General features: G+C 44.8%; 1 protein-coding gene across 1 annotated transcript in view; it reads left to right on the top strand.

Annotated features, from left to right (window-relative positions):
- Positions 1-23,609, top strand: part of SLC7A14 (solute carrier family 7 member 14) — a 115,380-nt gene that overhangs the window by 79,016 nt on the left and 12,755 nt on the right. Inside the window, exons 4-7 of the mRNA XM_018047846.1 lie at positions 845-1,062; positions 11,776-11,922; positions 14,130-14,338; positions 16,145-17,022. Coding sequence (XP_017903335.1) covers positions 845-1,062; positions 11,776-11,922; positions 14,130-14,338; positions 16,145-17,022 — 1,452 coding nt within the window. The remainder of the gene's footprint in view (positions 1-844; positions 1,063-11,775; positions 11,923-14,129; positions 14,339-16,144; positions 17,023-23,609) is intronic.

Here is a 23,609-nt window from a genome sequence, read left to right on the forward strand (position 1 = left end):
CATCAAGGGCCTAATTCAGTGGCTGCATACAAGTCATTGGTGCCCCTGTCTCAGAAGAGCTGACCAAAATGCTGAGCACCTAGATATGATGAGAAAATTTTAAAATATGAAGACAACATCTTCTCAGGATACTGATTTCATAGAACTTTAGGTCCGAAAGCGTCCTCCAAAATCAGGTAGCCCAAAGTTTTCACTTTACAGATGAGGTTCAGAGAAAAGAAACATTTGCCCACGACCACACAGCTGGTTACAGGTCAGAGTTGAGCTGAAATCCAGGAGCCTGACTGCTGAAGCAGTGCCACTTTCCCTCTATAGAGGGCAGGAGTCCACTGGCCAACAGACAAGACCAAACAGGCAGAGAGAGTTCCCCAGCCATCTTCTTTGCAAACACACAAATGGAAAGAACACCCTTCTTCCAATAATTGTCAAAGACACACATTTTTAAATTTGCTAATAAAGAGATTGCTGGAATGAAATGGAATACTTTTGGGCTATAAAGTAAACAACAATGAAGATAAAATAGTTCAAATAACATGTTAGATCCATGTATACATTTGAATGTCCTTGGATAGTCCTGACTTCAGATGTTTCATGCCATGGCTCCAGAGAACTGCTGTAGTTATCACATTATGAATCCCAATTTTTGGTCCAGGATATCAGGTCATCTCACCTACATACCAAAGCCTTCCCATTTGCAACTAGACACCTGTGGACCACACACACACACACACACACACACACACACGGTTCCTTCTCCTTCCATGACACACTGTCCAGCCTTCTCTGAGTGCAGATGCACTGGGTGGGCCTGGACAATATTATTAATTCACATCTTATCCTCTAGGGAAAGGAGAACAATCATACCCGGACCTTCTGGCTTTGGTGATCGCAATCATCGTCACCATCATCGTTGCGCTGGGGGTAAAGAATTCTGTGGGCTTCAACAATGTACTCAATGTGCTGAACCTGGCCGTGTGGGTGTTCATCATGATTGCAGGCTTCTTCTTCATCAATGGGAAATACTGGGCTGAGGGCCAATTCCTGCCCTATGGCTGGTCAGGGGTAAGTTCATTCCTAAATCCCTGTGGATGTACCTGCTGCACGCTCTGCCTACTACCCTATGACCAGTTTGAGACATGAGTTAAAAGAAATGCTGCTTATCCCATAGTCTTCCTGGCACTCTCTTCATCACCTTTTATCTGAATTTCATCAGAATGTTCTGAAGAAATGGTTCTTTTTTCTTTAGCTGTTTCACAAACATTTCTTGAGCTCCTATGTTATATGGAAAATGATAATAGATTTGAAGTTTTGGCCACTTGCAATTATGCCTAATTCTGCATATAATATCTCATTTAATCTTCCTGCAGTGCAGGAGACTGGGATTCTATCCCTGGGTCAGGAAGATTCCCTGGAGAAGGAAATGGTTACCCACTCCAGTATTCTTTCCTGGAGAATTCCATGGACAGAGGAGCCTGGCAACACTCCATGGGGTCACAAAGTGTCAGACATGACTAAGGGAGACTAACATTCACTCAATAACCTTGCAAGGAGGATATTTACATTCTAGTCTTACAGATGACAAAACTCAACACTCAGAGAGGTCAAATGACTTGCTACTAAGCACATACCATAAGTGCCCAAGTTGAGAGCCAAAGACAGGACTGTCTGATTCCAAAGCCTGCACACGATCAGCTCAGTCCTATAGAATCTCTCTACAGTACTGTTCAGTTCAGACAGTTGGTAAATAGACAAGCAGTAAAAAGAGGCCCAAACAGTGGGCAGGCAAGGAAGGGGTGAGCATTGCTTCAGTATGGAACTAACAAAGGAACAGTTCTCAAATCTAAGCTCAATGTTTGATCCAAGGTGGAGAGTCCTGCTGGGGTCTGAGAGCAGAGAAGCCCACTGGTGTGGTCTGGGGGATTGACAAAAGAGTGGGCTGGACCAAAACATCTTCAGATCTCATCCCAGTGATCTGATGGTGTGGTTTATACTAAAGAAAGGTGGAAAGGTCCAAGTGGCAAATTCTTTATACTGACAAGTGCTAGTTCTAAGTCACACCTGAATTCTTCCTCTGTATGACTGAAAATGCCACCTTTACGGATTTACTGGTAAAATTCGCTTGCCCATTCTTCTTTTTTTCAAACTGTAGAACAGAAATCAGAGAAGTTCGAGCTAGAAGGGATCTTAGAGGCCCCCTGGTCCCACCCCCTCACTTAACAGATAAAGAAGCTGAGGCCCGAAGACAAGCCCGCCCAGCATCAGGGACAGAAGGCCAGGATTCCACCAGGTTTGCTTGTGTAGTCTTTGCTTACACTGGCTTTCCAGGGACCAGAAATTGCTCTTGGAGAACACTCAAAATTACTTCTGTGTATTCTAAACCATGCCACGCTGTTCAGTGAAGAGAAATAAGCAAGGAAACAATTTAAGCCAACGTTTCTAGTCTTCTGCTTATCAGTAAGAATTCTGCAGAACCACAGAGTTCATCCCTCCTCCTTGAGGTGAATAAATCCTCAAACTGGTTCAAACCAGAAGAAGAGACAAAGAAACACTGTTGACCCCATTCTGGATCCCCAAGTCTATATTTTCTCATGATACAAATTGTTCCCTTCCTATCATATAAGAAAACAACAAATGATAATAGTGACAAAGAAAGAATGTTTTCCCAGAACTCAACTGCATTTTCATCATAGCACATGAAAATGTTCTCACTGTTTTCTTAACAATGTAAGAAATTACTGGGTCAGGGACTTACTGTAACGCTTTGGCCAACAATTAACTTCTCTGCTTTCCAATTTTCTCATGTATCAGGTGGTAAAAGTAATTTCACCAAATGTTTGCAAAAAGATGATAAAACCTTAGACATTTTTAAGTCCACATTGTATAATTAGTAACAATGATCATGATGGAGGAAGGAGCTAGAATTTACCCACTACCTTCTGGGTGCCCAGCACATGCTCTATGAATATTATCTCACTGTTATAACAAAACTTTGAAGCAGTTAGCAGTTATATCCCCGCTATCCCCAACTTATAGATGGAGAACTCAAGGCTCGGAGAAGCTGGGTAACTTGCCGGAAGTCACTTAGCTAGTCAATGCCAGGACTGAAATCCCCGCCCAGCCGTATGGCTCCAAAGCCCCTTCCACTACATCAAGTACCTTGTGTATGATGACCCCTGCCTTCTGAGTCTTCTTAACACTTCCTTTAAGCTTCACAAAGACTGGAAGTCTTGGAGCTGGGAGGAGCATTAAAATGGGAGCAGAGCTAAGCCTGGGGCTTCCCAGGTGGTGCTGATGGTAAAGAACCCTCCTGCCAATGCAGGAGACATAAGAGACACGGGTTCGATCCCTGGGTCAGGAAGAACTCCTGGAGAGGGGCATGTAACACACTCCAGTATTCTTGTCTGGACAATCCCATGGACAGAGGAACCTGGCAGGCTACAGTCTGTGGGGTCACAAAGAGTCAGACCTGACTGAGAAACTGAGCACAACAAAAGTTAAGATCACAGGTCTAGACGATAGTAGAGTGACATTCAACTCCAGTCCTGGAGAAGTCAAAGTCCTTATTCACTCCAGTGCTCCCAGGACCTCACGCGTGGGACCAACTCCCTTTTTTTTTTGCACCTTTGGCCACTGACCTCACTCCAACCCAAACCTACTACCTGGAGTAGGCTGGTCGTTGGTCACCAAAAAAACCTGGCTGGGATTTTGGATTTTTCTCTGTGAGTCCTCTTTCCCTGCAGGAAATTCAAATCTGTGTCCTAGTGGCTGTGCCTAAAAACATCATCTGAGCACAAAGGCCAGCCCAGTGTGAAGATGGTGCTGACTCATCCTCTCTGCCTGGCCTTGGATTTCTGCATCATACATCTCCTCCCCAGCCCGCTGCCTGGACCTGTTCTTTCTTTACTTTGGTTTTAGGTCACTTTTCCAGTCCAGCAAGGCCACTCTGAATATACATGGTATTTTTTGAGATCTGACACCTTCTCATGAGCATGTCATCCACCAAGTGAATAAACACACTCCCTACTCTGTTCTCTAACAACTGTCAGCAAAATCAAGTTGCCTACTTGCCAACTGCATGAACTTCCTCACTCCTTAGGGAAAATCTGACCCCCACCCCGACCAAAAAAAAAAAAATCTGATGAAATTTGTTAATCACTCAGGCATATCCAACTCTTTGCAACCCCATGGACTGTAGCCTGCTATGCTCCTCTGTCCATGAAATTTTCCAGGCAAGTTTACTGGAATGGGTTGCCATTTCCTTCTCCAGGGGATCTTCCCAACCCAGGAATTGAACCTGAGTCTCCTGCACAGCAGGCAGATTCTTTACCATCTGATCCACAAGGGAAGCCCACCTCTGACAAGGGAACTGACAAGTTCAGAGTACCAACCCACTTTCTTCTTCAATCCTGATAGGTAAGATGGGATGGAGGACACCATTGTGGAGGGAATGGTTTATACAGATACTGTTACGTGACTTCAAACACAACTCTCAAGGAAATCTAAAGGGTTAATGAGCAATCCATCCTCTGACCATGGACCCCTCAGAAGCCTAGTCTTTCCCTGTTCCAAACACTTCCTTCCAAAGAAAATAGCATAAGGAATGGTTTACTCACTTACGGGTTCTGGGTCAAATGCTTCTTTGGTCTTGAAGAGCTTAAGAACAACAAACATTTTTTCCCTATATCAAGTAACTGCTGGCCCTCAGCTGAACCCCCACTTCCATCTGCAATTCCTCAGCCCCTGAACATTGTTGGATGCGTGTTCACTGTATGTTATTTGTTCTCGATGCTATCTTATGGTTTCTCTTTAACCAAATAAAACATTCTACCAGTACAAATAGCTCCCAGGAAAATGGTTCAGAGCAAGTATTTGTGGGGAATGCTGACAGTCTCCAAAAAGAGGAAAAGTTGTTTTCCATGTCTCCACATTTGAATCCACTTACTGGAACCTATTAGCACATTCCACTGTCGCTGTGGACAGGCTACTAACAGATCTGGAGCAAGAGGGTGGTAGGAAATGCTGCTAAAGTTGGAGTTTTGTCTTGTTACCTTGAGAGTGAATTACACAAATGTGCCTAATTATCTCGTGGGCATATCTAAGGTAGAATACGGAGAGCCGCCTCATCCTAACACCTCTCAAATATCAGCAAGGCACAGGGATCCCAGCTTTTAGGGATCTCTGAAGTTGAGTAGCAGGCCAGCAATGACATTCTTTTGTCAACTAATTAAGCAACAGTCCTCCAGCAACTGAAGCAGGTGCTGCTGCCCCACAAAGCTCTGTAGAGGGAAAGACTGACCATCTGGCTGAGCAGCTTTACCAGGCTGACCTTGGAAAATAATTTCCAGTGATGTCATCAAATTGAAAAGTCAATACTGGTTTTTATTTATGTAAGACATTAAAGGAAAGGTAGGATAAAGTACTGATGAAGGCAGAGACATGTATACACACACACACACACACACACACATGCTTCACCCGCTAATTTAATTCACAGATGCTCACCCCTGGGTACTAAACACATTCTTTCAAGCATGGAAGTGTATCCTAGTTGTAAATACCAGAGGCTCAATCTGAAATCTGGGTAGAGTGAAGTAGAGAGCAGTTTTAGTGGTTTTGGGGTAGAGACATACCCATACAGTTTCATTTCATGGCTTTGTTGTATTTACCAACCAGGGATTATTTGCTTGAAGGACACACACACACACACACACACACACAAAACTCATTCAAACTAACTCCTGTAAAAAGGTGACCCTATTTGTTAACTGTATTATCTTTTCTTAAATAATCTGTTTATTTTATCTATATCTTCTAGGCCAGAGTCTGTTTGATCCTGGCAGGTGTGCTGGTTTTCCTCCATTTGCCCACACTCCCCCAGATCACCCCTTGACTCCTGCTCTGGTCTGTGCTCCAGAAGACCCCCTGCTGGTGGCTTCCTGTTAGGTTTAGCCAATGGGAGATATCAATCAGGAGATCAGAAGGGGAGAAGAGAACAGGCCAGGGCATTTCTTCCTCACTTCCTCTCAGCTTTGACCCCTAGAGTCCCTTCATCGAAATCATTCCATTTGAACCATCTGAGTTAAATTTCATGGCCTTTCCATCACAGTAGAACCTCCAGGTGGCCTACTTTTGATCTGTTGAGTCTTTCTTCAATCATAACTGCTTTCTAACTCTACATATGCAAATTGGGGCTAACAGACATTCTCTTTGCAAACTTATTCTCTCTCTTCCCAACTAACCTAGTTCCCATAGTTAATTTTCTGGTATCTAATCATTATCAGTAATTGCCATTCATGCTTTCACTCATTTGGGAAATAGCATCTGTGTTTTACAAATAATGTTCAGTTCAGTTGCTCAGTTGTGTCCGACTCAGTGACCCCACAGACTGCAGCACACCAGGCTTCCCTGTCCATACCAACTCCCAGAGCTTGCTCAAACTCATGTCCATCAAGTTGGTGATGCCATCCAACCATTTCATCCTCAGTTCATCCCCTTCTTCTCCTGCCTTCAATCTTTCCCAGCATCAGGGTCTTTTCCAATGAGTCAGTTCTTCACATCAGGTGAACAAAGTATTGGAGCTTCATCTTTAGCATCAGTCCTTCCAATGAATATTCAGGACTGCTTTCCTTTAGGATTGACTGATTTGATATCCTTGCAGTCCAAGGGACTCTCAAGAGTCATCTCCAACACCACAGTTCAAAAGCACCAGTTCTTCGGCACTCAGCTTTCTTTATAGTCCAACTCTCACATGCATACATGACTACTGGAAAAACCATAGCTTTGACTATATGGACCTTTGTTGGTAAAATGATGTCTCTGCTTTGTTAAAATGTAGGTATTTGCTAATCTTGATCAATTTGTCATCACAGTCAAGGTAGCATTTCTGGTCTTGCAGTGTCCTCTAGGGTCCTAACCCCAGGAGGTCATACTTTTTGCACATGACTGTATCCATATCACCAAGCACAGTTCCTGGTTCATGGGAGCAGTTAATAAAATATGCATCAAGTTCTAAAAGAAAAATAAGGAGGAAGAAGAGGAGGAATTTGTTTGTGTTCTTGGTTTCATCTGTTCTAGAAAAACTTACAATAGTAATAAAAATACTACTGATAAGAGCAATATTTATTAAGCACCTACCCAGGTGGTGCTAGTGGTAAAGAATCCTCCTGCCAAAGCAGGAAATACGAAAGACTCGGGTTTGATCCCTGGGTTGGGAAGATCCCCTGCAGAAGGAAATGGCAACCCACTCCAGTATTCTTGCCTGGAGAATCTCATGGACAGAGGAGCCTGGCAGGCTACACTCCATGAGGCCACACTGAGAGTCAGACATGACTGAGTAACTGAGCATATATTCTACAACCATGATGGACTATCTCATTTAATCCTTGTAACAATCCAATGAGCTAAATACTATTTTTATTTCCCTTTAAGTGATAAAGAAAATGAAGCCCCTATGGCAGAAAGTGACGAGGAACTAAAAAGCCTCTTGATGAAAGTGAAAGAGGAGAGTGAAAAAGTTGGCTTAAAGCTCAACATTCAGAAAAAGAAGATCATGGGATCTGGTCCCATCACTTCATGGGAAATAGATGGGGAAACAGTGGAAACAGTGTCAGACTTTGTTTTTTGGGGCTCCAAAATCACTGCAGATGGTGACTGCAGCCATGAAATTAAAAGAGGCTTACTCCTTGGAAGAAAAGTTATGACCAACCTAGACAGCATATTCAAAAGCAGAGACACTACTTTGCCAACAAAGGTCCATCTAGTCAAGGCTATGGTTTTTCCGGTAGTCATGTATGGATGTGAGAGTTGGACTGTGAAGAAGGCTGAGCGCTGAAGAATTGATGCTTTGGAACTGTGATGTTGGAGAAGACTCTTGAGAGTCCCTTGGACTGCAAGGAGATCCAACCAGTCCATTCTGAAGATCAGCCCTGGGATTTCTTTGGAAGGAATGATGCTAAAGCTGAAACTCCAGTACTTTGGCCACCTCATGCGAAGAGTTGACTCATTGGAAAAGACTGATGCTGGGAGGGATTGGGGGCAGGAGGAGAAGGGGATGACAGAGGATGAGATGGCTGGATGGCATCACTGACTCGATAGACGTGAATCTGAGTGAACTCCAGGAGTTAGTGATGGACAGGGAGGCCTGGCGTGCTGCGATTCATGGGGTCACAAAGAGTCAGACACGACTGAGTGACTGAACTGAACTGAACTGATGGGGTTAGGAACTTGTTCTATGTCACCAAGCTAATTCTTGGCAGAACCAATCAAAGACTGACAGGCTATAGAATCTGCACTCCTAACCAAGTCCTATCCCACCCATACGCATGGCTCTGAGATTCCCCCTGGAGCCTACAGTGCACCTCTCCAACAACTATATGATTCATACTTCAAAATTGGAAGGTGTTGCTCCAAGATACCTATATCTTGGAGGCATCTCCCACTGAGCCTTCTCTTTCAGTTAGCCCTCCCTGTGTCCTCAGTTAATCTTCTTATGGCATGGTTTAGACCTCTCACCTTATTTATTTTTTTTTTGATAAATTAATTTATTTAACTGGAGGCTAATTACTTTACAATATTGTACTGGTTTTTGCCAAACATTGACATGAATCGGCCATGGGTGTATGTGTGTCCCCCATCCTGAAACCCCCTCCCACCTCCCTCCCCATCCCATCCCTCAGGGTTGTCCCAGTGCACCGGCCCTGAGTGCCCTGTCTCATGCATCAAACCTGGACTGGCGATCTATTTCACATATGGTAATATACATGTTTCATTGCTAGTCTCTCAAATCATCCCACCCTTGCCTTCTCCCACAGAGTCCAAAAGTCTGTTCTTTACCTCTGTGTCTCTTTTGCTGTCTCACATATAGGGTCATCATTACCATCTTTCTAAATTCCATATGTATGCGTTATTATACTGTATTGGTGTTTTTCTTTCTGACTTACTTCACTCTGTATAATAGGTTCCAGTTTCATCCACCTCATTAGAACTGATTCAAATGCATTCTTTTTAATAGCTGAGTAATATTCTATTGTGTAAATGTACACAATAGCTTTCTTATCCATTCATCTAGGTTGGACATCTAGGTTGCTTCCATGTCCTAGCTATTGTAAACAGTGCTGCGATGAACATTGGGGTACACGTGTCTCTTACCTTTTTCCAGGGTAGCTTGGCCCTGAATTCTTACTTAGGACCTTCCCACCCTCCTATCCTCAGCAGGGAGCTCTTCCAGTATCTAAGACCATCCAGCAGTGATCACTCCAAACGGATATGGCACTGTAGCCCTGGGACATCCTAAGTGGGATTGATTGCATCATCAGACTGATTGTCATAAAATGTCACTGTATGATTTATAAGAGGGGTGTGTGTGTGTGTGTGTGTGTGCGCGCATGTGTATGGAAAGAAAGATGTTAAAGGAAGAGAAAGCAGGACCTGTTTTCCTGGAAACTGTCTTAAATCAAGGCCTTCCTGGATTGGGGCAGCTTGGTGAGCCTGAAATTCCAGCATCCATCCATCCTTGACCACCAGAAACATTTTTTAGACAAGTGAAAACAAGTACCTTTCCAAACCTGTGAACCTCCATGTACCATGAGATGAGATCTCCTTGTCTGGAGGCAAGACACTTTCCACACCCTGGAATGCAGGACTCTGCTGGGGTGAAAGTGGGAGTTATCTCCTCTCCCAGATAGTAGCCCCCTGTTGACAACTGCTTGTATGGAAGTTCTTTCTACTAGAATAAATCAGGAGTTCTTAGATTTTTGTGTGTGCAGTAGACTCCTTGGCAGTCTGGTGAAGCAGATGAACTCCTTTGGGATTGTATTTATATTGTATATAAACTGTGTTTATAAATTAATAACCTAATTACATAGACGTTCAAAAGAAACCAATTACAGTTAACCTATGAACAACAGCAGTTTGAATCAGGCTGTTACACTTTTTTTTTTTTTTTTTCAAAAGTAAATACTATGGTACTACATCAGTGAGTGGTTAGCTGAATCCGTGGACATGGAACCACGGATATGGAGGAATCAAGTACACAAGGAACCATGGACACAGAGGGCCAGTATAAGTTATACTCGAATTTTCAACTGTGCTGGGGTCAGCATCCTTAACCCTCAAGTTGTTCAAGGGTCAACTGTAAATTGAAATACAGTTACAAAAATATTTTTAGATTGTGATATAACCATGGGCTTCTTTACCAGTATTTTAAATATGAATATCTATGTCTAATAACTAACATAAATTGGAAGTAGCAATGAGCACAAAGGGTATTTCAAGATCTCTGCAACAACTAATATGATTGGGAAAATATCTGATTGGTGACAAATATCACAATACTGTTAGTTTGTCATCTATACTCATAATCAAAAGAAATGATAACATTCAATACAAGGATAAGGAAAATAAAGATTTGTTTTTCTCATCAAAATTCTCTGACTCTCCTGAATTGCATGGACCCCAGAATAAGAGCCCCCAGTTAGAGAACTGAAGCATTAGAGCCCTAACAGGAGAGACTAGATTAGAGACTAACTCATTTTACAGGTGAGCAAATGTTGCTTTTGAAAGTTTGAGACGAGCTTCCATTTTGTGATGTACTTTGTAGGTTCTAGTTCTTCGTATTATGCCTTTTACTTATTGAGAAGTGAGTCAGAAAGGTAAGAGTGAAAATTTAGGAACAGGTATCTGCTTGGCACATTTTTAGAATTTCATCCTTTATAAACCAAATATGGACAAAAAGGAAAAACTGGCCCAGTCTACAATGAGCCACACTCCTGGACTCCTAGCTAGAGTTTACATGGTGTCAAATGCCTTCACCCCATACACAGAAAATCCAGAAAAATCTTTTTCATCTTCCCCTAAAAGGATATCCCCAAGCATTTCTTACTTTCAGCTGGTAATGAGAATGCTAAGATGGGAAAACAGAATTTAAACTTTGAAAAATTCTTTGGAAGAAAGTTACATGCTCCTCAATGGAGGATTTTCACTGACATCTTGACACATCAAATTACAACCATCTTTGGAATCCCATAGGCTCCTGTCAGACAGACATCCAGCAGATGTCACTGGATACCGCCTCCCCAGCTTCACTCTGCCTCACTCTTCATCCCTTCCATGGCTATGTAGCTCAACTGGGCTGCTCAAACCCCCCAAAATCAGCTCTCCCTTTCTTTCCATGGAAGACAAGAGTCTACCTGAAAAATCTAAAAATCCTTTAAATCGTTTAACATCTGGAAGATACCCTGAAAATGATCTACCAGGGTCACTAGCAGTAATTTGAGCAGGCGAATTTGTGCAACCACATCTGAGACCCCTACTAAATGCCAGAAGCACGCACTCCATGTCTCTGCGTCAGTCACAACTACCTCCCCACATTTCCAAACATTTCCTAGGGGTTATCACACAACCCCTGGTTATGGTTGAGAACCACTAAATGAAAATAAAGCACAAATAAATTAATGAGTTCCCCCAAGACATAGGGTTAGCCAACTTACTGATTTACTTATAAGCCCACTTACTTCCAAAAATGATTTCAATGTGTTGAATGAACCTAATTTTTATTTGGGCATAATTCTTCTTATCTTCATTTTATACATGAAGAAATTTCCCAGTGTCACACAGCTAGTAGAAGTCAGAACTCAAGCCTTTAGCACAAGTTCCACCATGTTTCCCCTTCTACCACTCAGTAATGTCCGCTGACCATCGGGCAATTAAGGGGACCATGTGTCAGGCACTGGTGATCCACTGACTCTCTAAGTATTTCAAATGTCTTCATCTCTGTAGGTGCTGCAAGGAGCAGCCACATGTTTCTATGCTTTCATTGGCTTTGACATCATCGCCACCACTGGAGAGGAAGCCAAGAATCCCAACACATCCATCCCTTATGCTATCACCGCCTCCCTGGTCATCTGCCTGACAGCATATGTATCCGTAAGTAACAAAGGTTTATCATGGCACCTTCCACATGGGCTTTTCATATTTGACCTTAAAACGTGGCTCTGGGACTGGGTTTCCTTCTGTCAGGAAGTAATCCTTCACTTGTGCATTCGTGGTGTTTGTACTGTTCATGTTGCTCCCTCTTTTAACACGGGCTCAAGCTCACCCCACTCGCTGATGACAGGGAGAAAATCAGGGTTCCAAGCTGGACACAGAAGCCCCAGGCCCTCACTTGGGCGGTGGCTCACATCCTTGCTCCGCCCTAGGCACAGGCTCTCAGCATCCTGGCATCCGGTGCCGGGAGTGGGGGTGGTGGGGGGAGCATGCAGGGAGTGGGCTGCCATCCAAGGAGTTCAGATCATAGGCTGGCAGTAACGGGTGGGTGTGCGAGCAAGCAGAGGCATTGTGGGCCTCTGTGCACCCTCCTCAATGCTCTTCTGTCTTCTGGGAGCTTCCCAACAGCAAAGAGGCAAGGCTCCCCTAGAGTGGGGAAGGAGAAAGCAGGACTGTCCTGGAAGCCAAAGGAAAGCACGAGAGCAGCCCTGGATATGGTGTGCCCACCAAAACGTTTCTCTTCCCGGATAGGTCAGTTATCGCTTCCCCTGCGCACACGGCTTCCCAGGCGGCGCTAGTGGTAAAGAACCCACCTGCCAATGCAGGAGACTCAGGTTGGATCCCTGGATGGGGAAGAGTCCCTGGAGAAGGGCATGTCAACCCACTCCAGGATTCTTGCAGGGAAAATCCCACAGACGGAGGAGCCTGGAGGGCTACAGTCCATGGGGTCACAAAGAGTCAGACACGACTGAGCACAGAGCTTATGCAACAAACACGCATGCAACTTATCTTATCCAGCCCTGATTATCCCTGCAGACAGAACGTTCAGGAACAGCATGGGGGGAGGGGCAGCAGGGGGAGCAACAGAGACACTCTGCTGTGTATTCCCCCTCCTGTACCACCACCTCATACCTTCCCCTCCTCCAGGAGCCAACCCTTGTAGCACACACAGTAAAGTTAATCACAGTTCCTTCCTTAGGATAGTGCTTTATAGACTACAGAGTAAGTCTACCACATACTGCCCTAATCGAACATGGGCAGGAGACCCACCAAGAACTGCTGTAAGAATCCACCCCACTCTCCTCCAGTCTACCCCACCACATCCCCAAAGAGGATGTTGCAAGCGATGATGTTACTGGGACAGATTCCCTTCTAGAACGTGTGGGCCCTAACCACGCCTCAAGAGTTGTTTGGTCTTGTGTTGGTCACCAGGTGCACTCTACTGCCAAGAGAAGAGCCACATTGCTGGGCTGTGGTCACACCTCTTGCCAGCCTCCCCAGTGGCCACTTTGTTTCACTGGGGGATCTTGGCTCCTCAGACATAGGCAAAAAAAAGCGATCTAGAAACGAACCACTCTCTCCTTTTCAGGCTCTGAACTCCCTCAATGATGCCAGGATTGGCCTTCACAGCCCAGGGGTCTCCTGGCCTTATGACTGGCGTCTCCATTGCCTGGGGCCAATTATGAAGGGAGGGACGTCATGGTAGATCTATGACATGTGAGGAGAAATAGGTCCCGGTTAAGCAAAGCCATAGTGGTCTTCTAGCCCACAGTGGAACTGGACTCCATTCTGATGCCATCATTTATTTCTTGGCCTGCCTGGAGGAAACAGAAATACAAGTCCCATCAGTTAATCAGCTATGGATCCCCTACACATTTATCTTTCAAGTTTTGATCTCTGGTATTTGGGGTAAGAAGTAGGAAAGACCCTGTAGGACCCGGAAAGTACAGAAGAAATGAGTCTTGTCCATGAGGGCACAGTGCTCATGGTCAGGGCCAGGCCCTGGCTCCAGGACCTCTGGCTACAGCTCCTGCCATCGGATAATGCCTGCTCTTCACTGAACTATCCATGTAGCTTCCGCTTTCAGGAGCTGAAATACCAGCAGACTTACTCCTCAGATATGAAAGGACCACATAGAGACAGTAGGAATGACTTGGTCCAGTCCACTGAATTCACATGTGGGGAGGAAACCCTGAGACCAAGGGCTCCAGAGGCCAGATGACTGGTCTAAAGTAAAGGCACACGCCAGGAAGTGGCAGATGCAGGCTCCCATGCAGGACCAGGTCTCTCTCCTCTGCTATGGGACACCCATCCATGCATCAGACTGATCCCTCTACCTCCAACCACATTTCATCTCGTTTTAATAGGTGAGCATGATCCTAACTCTGATGGTGCCATATGACGCCATTGACACGGAGTCCCCACTCATGGAGATGTTTGTGGCTCGTGGGTTCTATGCGGCAAAGTTCGTCGTGGCAATCGGGTCCGTTGCAGGACTGACGGTCAGCTTGCTGGGCTCCCTCTTCCCGATGCCGAGGGTCATCTATGCCATGGCCGGCGATGGGCTCCTCTTCAGGTAAGGGCTATGCTCGTGGCATTCATTTTGCTCTTCCATGCCTATCCAGGGAGACTGTCATCCATCTTCCCTGTCACATGGACCATGGAACTTGTCATATATCTTGGCAAATAGTTTGAGTGAAAATAATTTAGGTCCTAAAACAGCCCCTCAGTTTGACTCTGGGTCCCTCAATCTAGCAACAAACTGGTACGTTCCCCCCACTGCCCCTCCCTTTTTATGTGACACTGCTGCTCCTTCGTAAAGATGGTGGGTGCCAAGATGCTACACGGCTGGCCTCCAGAAGGAGGGACCCATCCCAGGGGCATCTTAGGCTTGCCCTCACATTGAGCCCTGACAACTGCCCCTCTGAAGTTGAAAAAAGTTCAAAGTTACAATCAAAGAGAGGATAAGACCCTTTGAGCAGAACCTAGCAATAGCAGCAATGACTACCACCATTTATTGACCATGTGTGTATCCCAGGTATATGGTATCCCATTATGCATCACAATTACTCTATTTAACAGAACAGTGTACTAGATGAAAACTCAGGTGAAAAAAAAAAACAAAAACTTGCCCCAAATCCCCCAGTTGCTAGGTGGAGGGGGTCAGGATTTGAACCCAGGACTGTTTGACCAGAACGACCAGATTTTTAACTACATCAAGACACTGACACTTCCAGTCCCCTAATCTGGCCAGAAAGTAGCCTATCTGCCCATGACACAGGGGATGTGGCCCCATCTCTTGGTGCCTCTTGCCTCCTGTGTGAGGAACTTGCAGGTAAAGCATTCTTCAAGTGCACCAAACAAGGAGCAAACTGCCAAGGAGGTCTCAGGAGTTCAGAGGGACCCAGCTCAGAAACTTTACCTCGGCCATCAGCTGTCACCTTCTGCAACAGTTCCTGTGCATACCCTCTGAGGTCACCACTGGGTCAGAGCTGAGACCTTGGGGGAGCTGGAGGCTGATGGTGGTGGAGATGTGACAACTTCACACATCCAAAAGGTCTTTCTGCTGTCAAAGAAAACCGAGAGATGCTAGGTCTCTGAGCAGTTTATAGTCTTGTGTGAATCACGGAAATAAGGGAGGACTGGAAGAGCAGCAAGAATGAGGGCCAGGAGAAGAGGAAGTTGGAAGGTGGAAGCCTACCTAAGTCTAAGGAACTGCTAAACAAGCGCCTGTCATTCAATCACCCTTGATGGTCTTCTCTATCTTCTCCAATGAGTAACTGGCCAGATTTAGCTTTCATCCACAAGCACATGTTCTTAATGACTGTGCTATTTTGCAACCAAATCCCTATACTTTCATTGTAGAGCAAGCTTCTCAGGCTTTGGCAAAAATCAGAATCCTCTAGAGGTTTTTTAAAGTGTATAGTTTGTTGGGCCCCACTCCCAGGGAGTCTGACGTAGTGGGTGAAACCTGAAAATACGTATCTCGAACAAGTTCCAAGGTGTTGCTAGCACTGCTGATCTACGGACCATACTTTGGGTAACACAGGTGGAGAGGACCACCAGGCGGGTATGTGACTTCAACTATCCCCTCTTCATAGCAAAGTCTGGGCTTCAATTTAGATTCCTGAGAACCTCCTAGATTCAATCAACCCACTACATCACATAATTGAAGTAGGCACTTTAATAGAGCAGTTTGCCTCATACCCAAGGAATTAAAATAGATTCTGTTTAAATTATATTTCAGAAACTAGATCCTGGAGTAGGAACAGCAACAGTATTTAAAGCAGTGAATCCAGAAGTAAACTGGAGGAGCAGGACCAGGAGGTGTTAAACCATGTTGAATCAATCACCGTTAACCCTCTGCTTGCCCCTCCTCCAGATTCCTGGCTCACGTGAGCTCCTACACAGAGACCCCCGTGGTGGCCTGCATCGTTTCAGGATTCCTGGCAGCTCTCCTCTCCCTATTAGTCAGCTTGAGAGACCTGATTGAGATGATGTCCATCGGCACCCTCCTCGCCTACACCTTGGTCTCTGTCTGTGTCTTGCTGCTTCGATACCAGCCCGAGAGTGACATTGACGGCTTTGTCAAATTCCTGTCTGAGGAGCACACGAAGAAGAAGGAGGGCATTCTAGCTGACTGTGAGAAGGAAGTCTGCTCTCCTGTGAGTGAAGGGGAAGAGTTTTCTGGCCCAGCCACCAACACATGTGGGGCCAAAAACCTGCCATCCTTGGGAGACAATGAGATGCTCATAGGGAAATCAGACAAGTCAACCTACAACGTCAACCACCCAAACTACGGCACTGTGGACATGACCACAGGCATAGAAGCTGATGAATCTGAAAACATTTATCTCATCAAGTTGAAGAAGCTGATTGGGCCCCGTTACTACACCATGAGGATCCGGCTGGGCCTTCCGGGCAAAATGGACCGGCCCACAGCCGCCACAGGGCACACGGTGACCATCTGCGTGCTCCTGCTCTTCATCCTTATGTTCGTCTTCTGCTCCTTCATCATCTTTGGTTCCGACTACATCTCAGAGCAGAGCTGGTGGGCCATCCTTCTAGTCGTTCTGATGGTGCTGCTGATCAGCGCCCTGGTGTTTGTGATCCTGCAGCAACCAGAGAACCCCAAGAAGCTGCCCTACATGGCTCCCTGCCTCCCCTTTGTGCCTGCCTTTGCCATGCTGGTGAACATCTATCTCATGCTAAAGCTCTCCACCATCACGTGGATCCGGTTTGCGGTCTGGTGCTTTGTGGGTAAGCAACTTCCTTTGGAGCCTTGAAAGTTCCCTTCTAAGGCCTTGACCAGGCTTATCCCAAAGTTGCCTCCTAGCCCGATTGGGCATCCCCTTGCCAAGAGAATTCTGGCTGGCTCTATGGATCCTTGCTTTATGCTTTAGAGTCAAAAAAGCCACGTGTGACCTTTCTGCCTGTTATGATCTTGGTTGTTCGTTCTGAAGAATGATACTGATCAATCCATCACTTCACTGAATAGCTTACTGGATATTCTTTTGTGGATAATTAGTATCATAGAAAGTGATACTTATTTCATTTTAAGTGGACCCACATTTTTAAATGAATCCACATTTTTAAAAAAGGACAAAAATAACATATAAATTGAGGGTGGGAAAGATTGATTGGAATTCTTAAAAACTAAAAATCATGAAGAATTTTATTTATCTTACGTTGGACAGAATTAAAATAGCAATCATGCCATATTTTTAAACAAGCAAAGTATGAATTAAGTATGCATTCTTGGCATAATTTTTTGACAAAAATTACATCCTGGCACCATTTAATAGTCCTCATTTTTTATCAACTTTCACAAAATATTTGAGCATTTCATTTTTTCCCAAGATCTTTCCTCATCCATTGATATTCCAATCATTTTCTTGGAAAATACCTATCACATCATCGTCCTTGTTGATTTTCTCTTCTTCTCTTGATAACTGATAAGGCTCTGTCAGGTTCTCAACATCCACAGCTTTAAGTGAATTACCATTGCTCTCTCTAAACTCACCTTCACTGCTTTCAGACAGTCCTGTATCGTCCCCAAGATTTCTAATTTTCCTTTGGAATCAGTTTATACTATATTCACATTACCTGTTTAACATATTCGACCATTACTGATGAAATGGCTGGGGATAGGGGCTCATGAGAACTTAAGAGAGATGTTTAAGTGAATGCTCATTTTAAGATTCCTTATTTATTATTTTCATATTTCCTATATAATTCGGTAACCCTGGTATCTCTGGCAACAAATACTTAGCTAAGGAAGGTCCTTAGGTGCTTTGAGGAATAGGAAAGTAAAGAATAAGGGAGGCAAAATAAATATGTGTGAATCAACCAGCCTGGGCAAGGCAACAAAAAGACTCGTGGAGTCGTAGCCCAACCACTCCTTGAGATGAGGAATACGGGTGTTCAACGTGGTGACCTCTGTTCCCAAACCACATTGTTGTTCAGGCTCAATAAATACCTATCTGTGATTATAAAGCACTCTTCAGATAAGAAAAAGGAATCTTTCAGTCAGAATAGCTAGGAAGGACTTTAAGGAGGCAGAATTTGAACTGGACAACAAGATAGGTTTTAGACAGAGGGAAGTGGGGGGCGGAACACAGTAATCAAAGGCAAGAGCGTCTGTCTCCCAGAAGATTCCTCACCTCTGAAGGCCATCCTGCACCTTCCTGTCGGGATTTTGTACCAATTTTCCACTACCTAAGCCTCATCCCTTGTTAGACTTTAAGGGATCTCTTGAAAGGACCCCACTGACTTGTCAAAGTTCTAAGCATTTATATGATTTATTCACATTCTCTCACTTCTGTTTAAACATTTTGCCACTGGAACAAGAAGCAAACCAATGCAAAGATGATACTATGGGTAGAAATGACTAAAGTGTGTAGAAATATTAGAGTCATATGTTCATCAAATGAATAAAGGCACAGACACAAACACCCCAGAATTTATTCACCTTTTCCTGGACTATCCAAGCTAGATATAGCCTTCAATATCTAGTACAGTGTTACCCACAGTGTGGTAACCATTCCACTGTTAATATTTGGACTGATTTTAGAGAGCATATGAACTTTTCAAAATATCGTATGGTTATTACTCAGTGTCACAAACACTACACAAACAGACATACTCAAATCATTGCTTTTTAATAATTCATTTATTTTAATTTTGACTGTGCTGGGTCTTCGTTGTTGCGCTCAAGCTTTCTCAGGCTTTCTCTAGTTGCTGCGAGCAGAAGCTACGCTCTAATTTCAGTGCTTGGGCTTCTCACTGCGGCGGCTTCTTTTGGCTTCTTTTGTTGGAGCACAGGCCCCAGGCGCACAGGCTTCGGTAGCTGTGCACGAGGGTTCAGTATCTGCAGCACAAGGACTCAGCAGATGTGGCACACAGGCCTAGTTGCTCCAAGGCGTGTAGGATCTTCCCAGACCAGGGATCAAACCCGTGTCCCCTGCATTGGCAGGCAGACTCTCATCCGCGGTACCACCAGGAAAGCCCAATTATTTTTAAATTTCAAAAGTGAGTTAAACAGAAGAAAAAACATGAGTACTTAAGCCATATGATTCAAAGCGATAAATAACACTTATATGGCACTTACCACATATCAGCCATCATTCCAAAGGCTTCACTTATATTAACTTATTTAATCCACACAACCAGATCCATTTTACAGATGAGGAAACTAAGGCACTTGACTGAGGTCACATAGTTAGAATATAGCAAAGCCAAATTAGAACTCAGGTGGTATAATTCCAGAGTCCACAATCATAGTCACTACATTAAAAATCTAGTATATAAATAAAATGTAAATAAAGTTTGAGAAACATTGAAACACTCCCCACTTCTCCCTCTCTTAACTATACAGAAAAGTAAACTGAACTTCCAAAAGGTTCAATAACATGCTCAAGGTCAGCAAGAATAACAGGAAACTATTCACAGAGCTACCACAATCCAGAATCTCCATGCTCAGTGGGGGCCTCCTACCTCCCCACCACAGTGCTTCTGAGCAGACCTTCGTATCTGCCCAGAATGTTTGAGATGCAGTCTGTGCAGATTAACAGAGGGCTGGCTTCACGGGTGGATGATCTGTGCAGTCACACAGGGCCTCGTGCTTGGCTTAATGCTCTGGTGCTGTCTTCTTGCATTCTTAACAATGTTTTAACAAGAGGCTCCATGGTTTCATTTTGCACTGGGACCTATAAATTATGTAGTCAGTCCTGCATAATATCTGTGTTTCTGGAACACCAGAGGAATTTTGCAAAAGTGATGCAATGGCCTATTGCCTTTGGAGTCAGACAGCCCCAAGTTCAAATCAAAACTCTGCCACTTCCTTGTGACCTTGGGAAATTCATTTAATTCCTTTGGGCCTCAGTTTACTCATGTGTAAAAATGCAGATAATTCTGCTAGACTTGATCTGGTTGCAGTTTGGGGCTTAAACAAGAAAACAGCAGGGAAAGCAGTAAGAGCTTTTTCTTTCCTGCCTTTCTTTTAAAAAGCTGAAATGATTCATTGTCTCCCAGACTAGCTGTCACATGCAAAAGTACAACGTGAACCTGTTCTGACTCAGGCTGCCTTCCCAATTATCAGGCAGAAGAAAGTTCCCAGAGAACCTTCTGTAATCTTGCTGATAACACAAACTTCAAGCTGGCTCCAGAAAGTGATACTCCCTGGCATGGGAGGGTGCCACCCTGCTGCCTGAGCGGGCCAGACAGAGGGCACTGGAGCCTGTAGTTTAAGAAGCACCCAGCTGCTGGCTACTAACTGCTTTGGTATCATTATCTCTGAAGGCTCATAGATAAGTTTCGCCCAGAACAAAGATTCTCAACTCAGACTACACAACAGAATCATGTGAGTTGCTTCTGAAACATTCTACGCCCAGGATCTCCCCACAGAGATGTTCTGATTCAATTGATCTGGTACGGCCAACCACGGTATTTTTAAAGCTTCCGTGGGTGATTCTGTCGTGTAGCCAGGTTTACAATGATCTAGAACAGTGGTTCTCAAAGTAAGATCCCAGACCTGCCACATCAGTATTACATGGAAACTAGTGAAAAATGCAATTTTAGACTCCAGCCCAGACCTACAGATAGAATCAGAATCTCTGAGGGCAATGTAGATTTTAACAAGTCCACCAGGTAATTCTGCTGTGTGCTCAAATATGAGATTCACTGATCTAGAGAGAAGAATAAGACAATAATTAGCAGGTAGGCAGATAATTTAATTACAAAATTCCCTGGTTTTTGCTATATAAAATATATCCATCCCACAACCCCAAATTGGCTTATAAAATCTTTAACAATCTTATAGAATAAATTTCCCATCTCTAAACATCTGAGTCTCCAAAATGTCAGATTTTTCTTCTTCATCTCTCTATTCATAATATAAGTTTCCCAAGGAGAACAGTAGAGAAATTTCTAAATGGAGCTTATTATGAAACATCTACTACTTTTTAAAAAGATTTACATGGTTGGGCTGAGTCATAACTTGATAATCTTCTCAAACACATTTTTACCCAAATTTCTCTAAATGAATCTTCATTACAGCATTTTTGTAACAATGTTTAGCTAAGTTTTTGTCCTTCGGAAGAGCCCAACTCATAGCGAGAAATGAAGCAGTTCTTAATAGATACCCAGCACTTGTTTCTTTTCCTTCCGACAAGAGAAATAACACACATAGCAAAAGTTTAATAATCCCCAACAAAATGAACACAAAGCCAGCCTTCATTTACCTTTTCTCTTAAATGATGCAGTTTTGTAAAAGAATACCTCAAGGAGTTGGGCAGAGTCCCAGAAACCAGCAGGGACCAGTAAGAACACTGCATGATGGTATTCTCCAGGCACGTGTCAGGTCTACTGGTCCCTGTGGGCCTTTATTATAGATTAACCATCCGTTAGACCAGCTCACAGGTACCCTTACCCTGCATGCCAAGTTGCTCCAGTCGTGTCTGACTCTTTGTGACCCCATGACCATAACCCTTACTCTAGATGTTGTCAAGATTTCATCTGGAGTTTTTTCAGTCCCTCCGAGGCAAACCAGGTGGCGCTGGTAGTAAAGAAGCTGCTGGCCGATACAGGAGACTAAGAAATGCAGGTTTCATCCCCGGGTTGGGAAGCTCCCCTAGAGGAGGGCCCAGCACCCCTCCAGCATTCTTGCCTAGAGAATCCCACAGACCAAGGATCCTGGCAGGCCACAGCCCATAGGGGTGCAGAGAGCTGGCCACAACTGAAGCAGCTTAGCACACACACAGCTTTAGAGAACAGACGGGACGTGTGCTTTGGGCAACGGACCTTATAAATCCTGGACTAAACCATCAACATCCCAAAGAGAAGACACACTTCACGTTTTCGCCTGAGCTCTCATCTGAAATCCTACTGGAAACTGACTCAAAGCAGCCATTGTGATGACGGGAAGAGAAGGGAGAGAAGGGGGCCATGACTTCAACCTTGAGAGGGCACCAAGGTACACAAATTCCTGGGTGCTGGGCCCTCCTCCAGGGGAGCTTCCCAACCCGGGGATGGAACCTGCATTTCTTTGTCTCCTGTATTGGCCAGCGGCTTCTTTACTACCAGCGCCACCTGGTTTTCCTCAGAGGGACTGAAAAAACTCCAAATGATATGTCCCATAAATCAGTTCGAAATTCTCCTTGTAGGAAGTGGGAAAACTGTCAGCTTCAACATCAAAATTATGCTCAGAAGAGAAAGAAAAATCACAGAGGCCAGGATGAGGATGGCAACAAAGCCAAGCTGATTCCAAGAGGGAGGGAGGGAGCAGGTAAAGCCTGTAGCTGCTGAGGCTGCCTGCTGGTGGAGGTGCTGGGCTGGCCAGGGAGACACCTGGGGAGGAGGGGGCAGCTGAGACTGGAGGGCCAGGAGACCACGAAGTGGAAGGCCCTGGGACAGGTGTGTGCAGTTCCCCCAGAACAGGCAGCGCTGTGAGTGAGCGATGGGCTCCTCTCCCTCAGCAGTACAGGTGTGAGGTCATCCTAACCCTGTGCTTGCAGTTTTAGCTTGTTCGCTCTCCTTGCTGTCTAGCACCCCACAGTGTTGATATACCACGATGTATTTATCCATTCTTGGATCCATGGGCATTCAGCATGGCAGCTGCTGCGGACATTCTCACACATGATTTCGATGGACACACAGGGTTTGTGCTTTGGTTGGGTTTCTGCTAAGTTAAGAAGTGGAACTGCTGGAGTTTTTAATGTTCTTTTAAGAAGGCTGCCTTTGGTCTCATAGCCATTATACTCCTCGAATAAAATAAGGGCCTCCAGCTCCATTTTGCAGCTGGGAAACTGAAACATAAAGAATGTGGCATTATGTTAGATCAACTGCGGGCCCAGAAGAGAAGCTCCTCTGGTCCCCACTTCGTCCTGAGCCTTGTTCTTCCTGGCCACACCATATTAAACAAACCCAACTGTTGTTACAATCAACAGGGCTTGTGGGTATTTAAAAAATAACCAGCAAAGTGGGAGTTGGTGGGGACTGTGCTGGATGGGAGGGCACCTTCTCAGTACTATCTTTACTCCTGCACCAGCAAGTGTCTGTTTTGGAAAGTTGATCCCAGGCTAGAAAAAATCAAAAAGCCTCTGGGCATAACAAAGTGCCTCAGTTATCTGCAGCAGGCAGGGCTTCCTGCCTGACGGGGCGCCCCAGAAAGAGACAGCTCCACCCAGCCTGCGGTCAGGTGGCCCACCCCCTCTGGCACTGAGTGTGGAGCCACGTGCAGGGCACAGGAAGCTCCTGGGGGACTCTAGAGAGCAGGAACCTGCTTCGTGACCTGAGCTAGAACCTGCCAGGTTGGAAATCTGTCTAGCTCTGGGTCACCTAGTCTCTTT

Source organism: Capra hircus, chromosome 1 (assembly GCF_001704415.2).
Source record: "Capra hircus breed San Clemente chromosome 1, ASM170441v1, whole genome shotgun sequence".
In the NCBI taxonomy this organism is placed as follows: Eukaryota; Metazoa; Chordata; class Mammalia; order Artiodactyla; family Bovidae; genus Capra; species Capra hircus.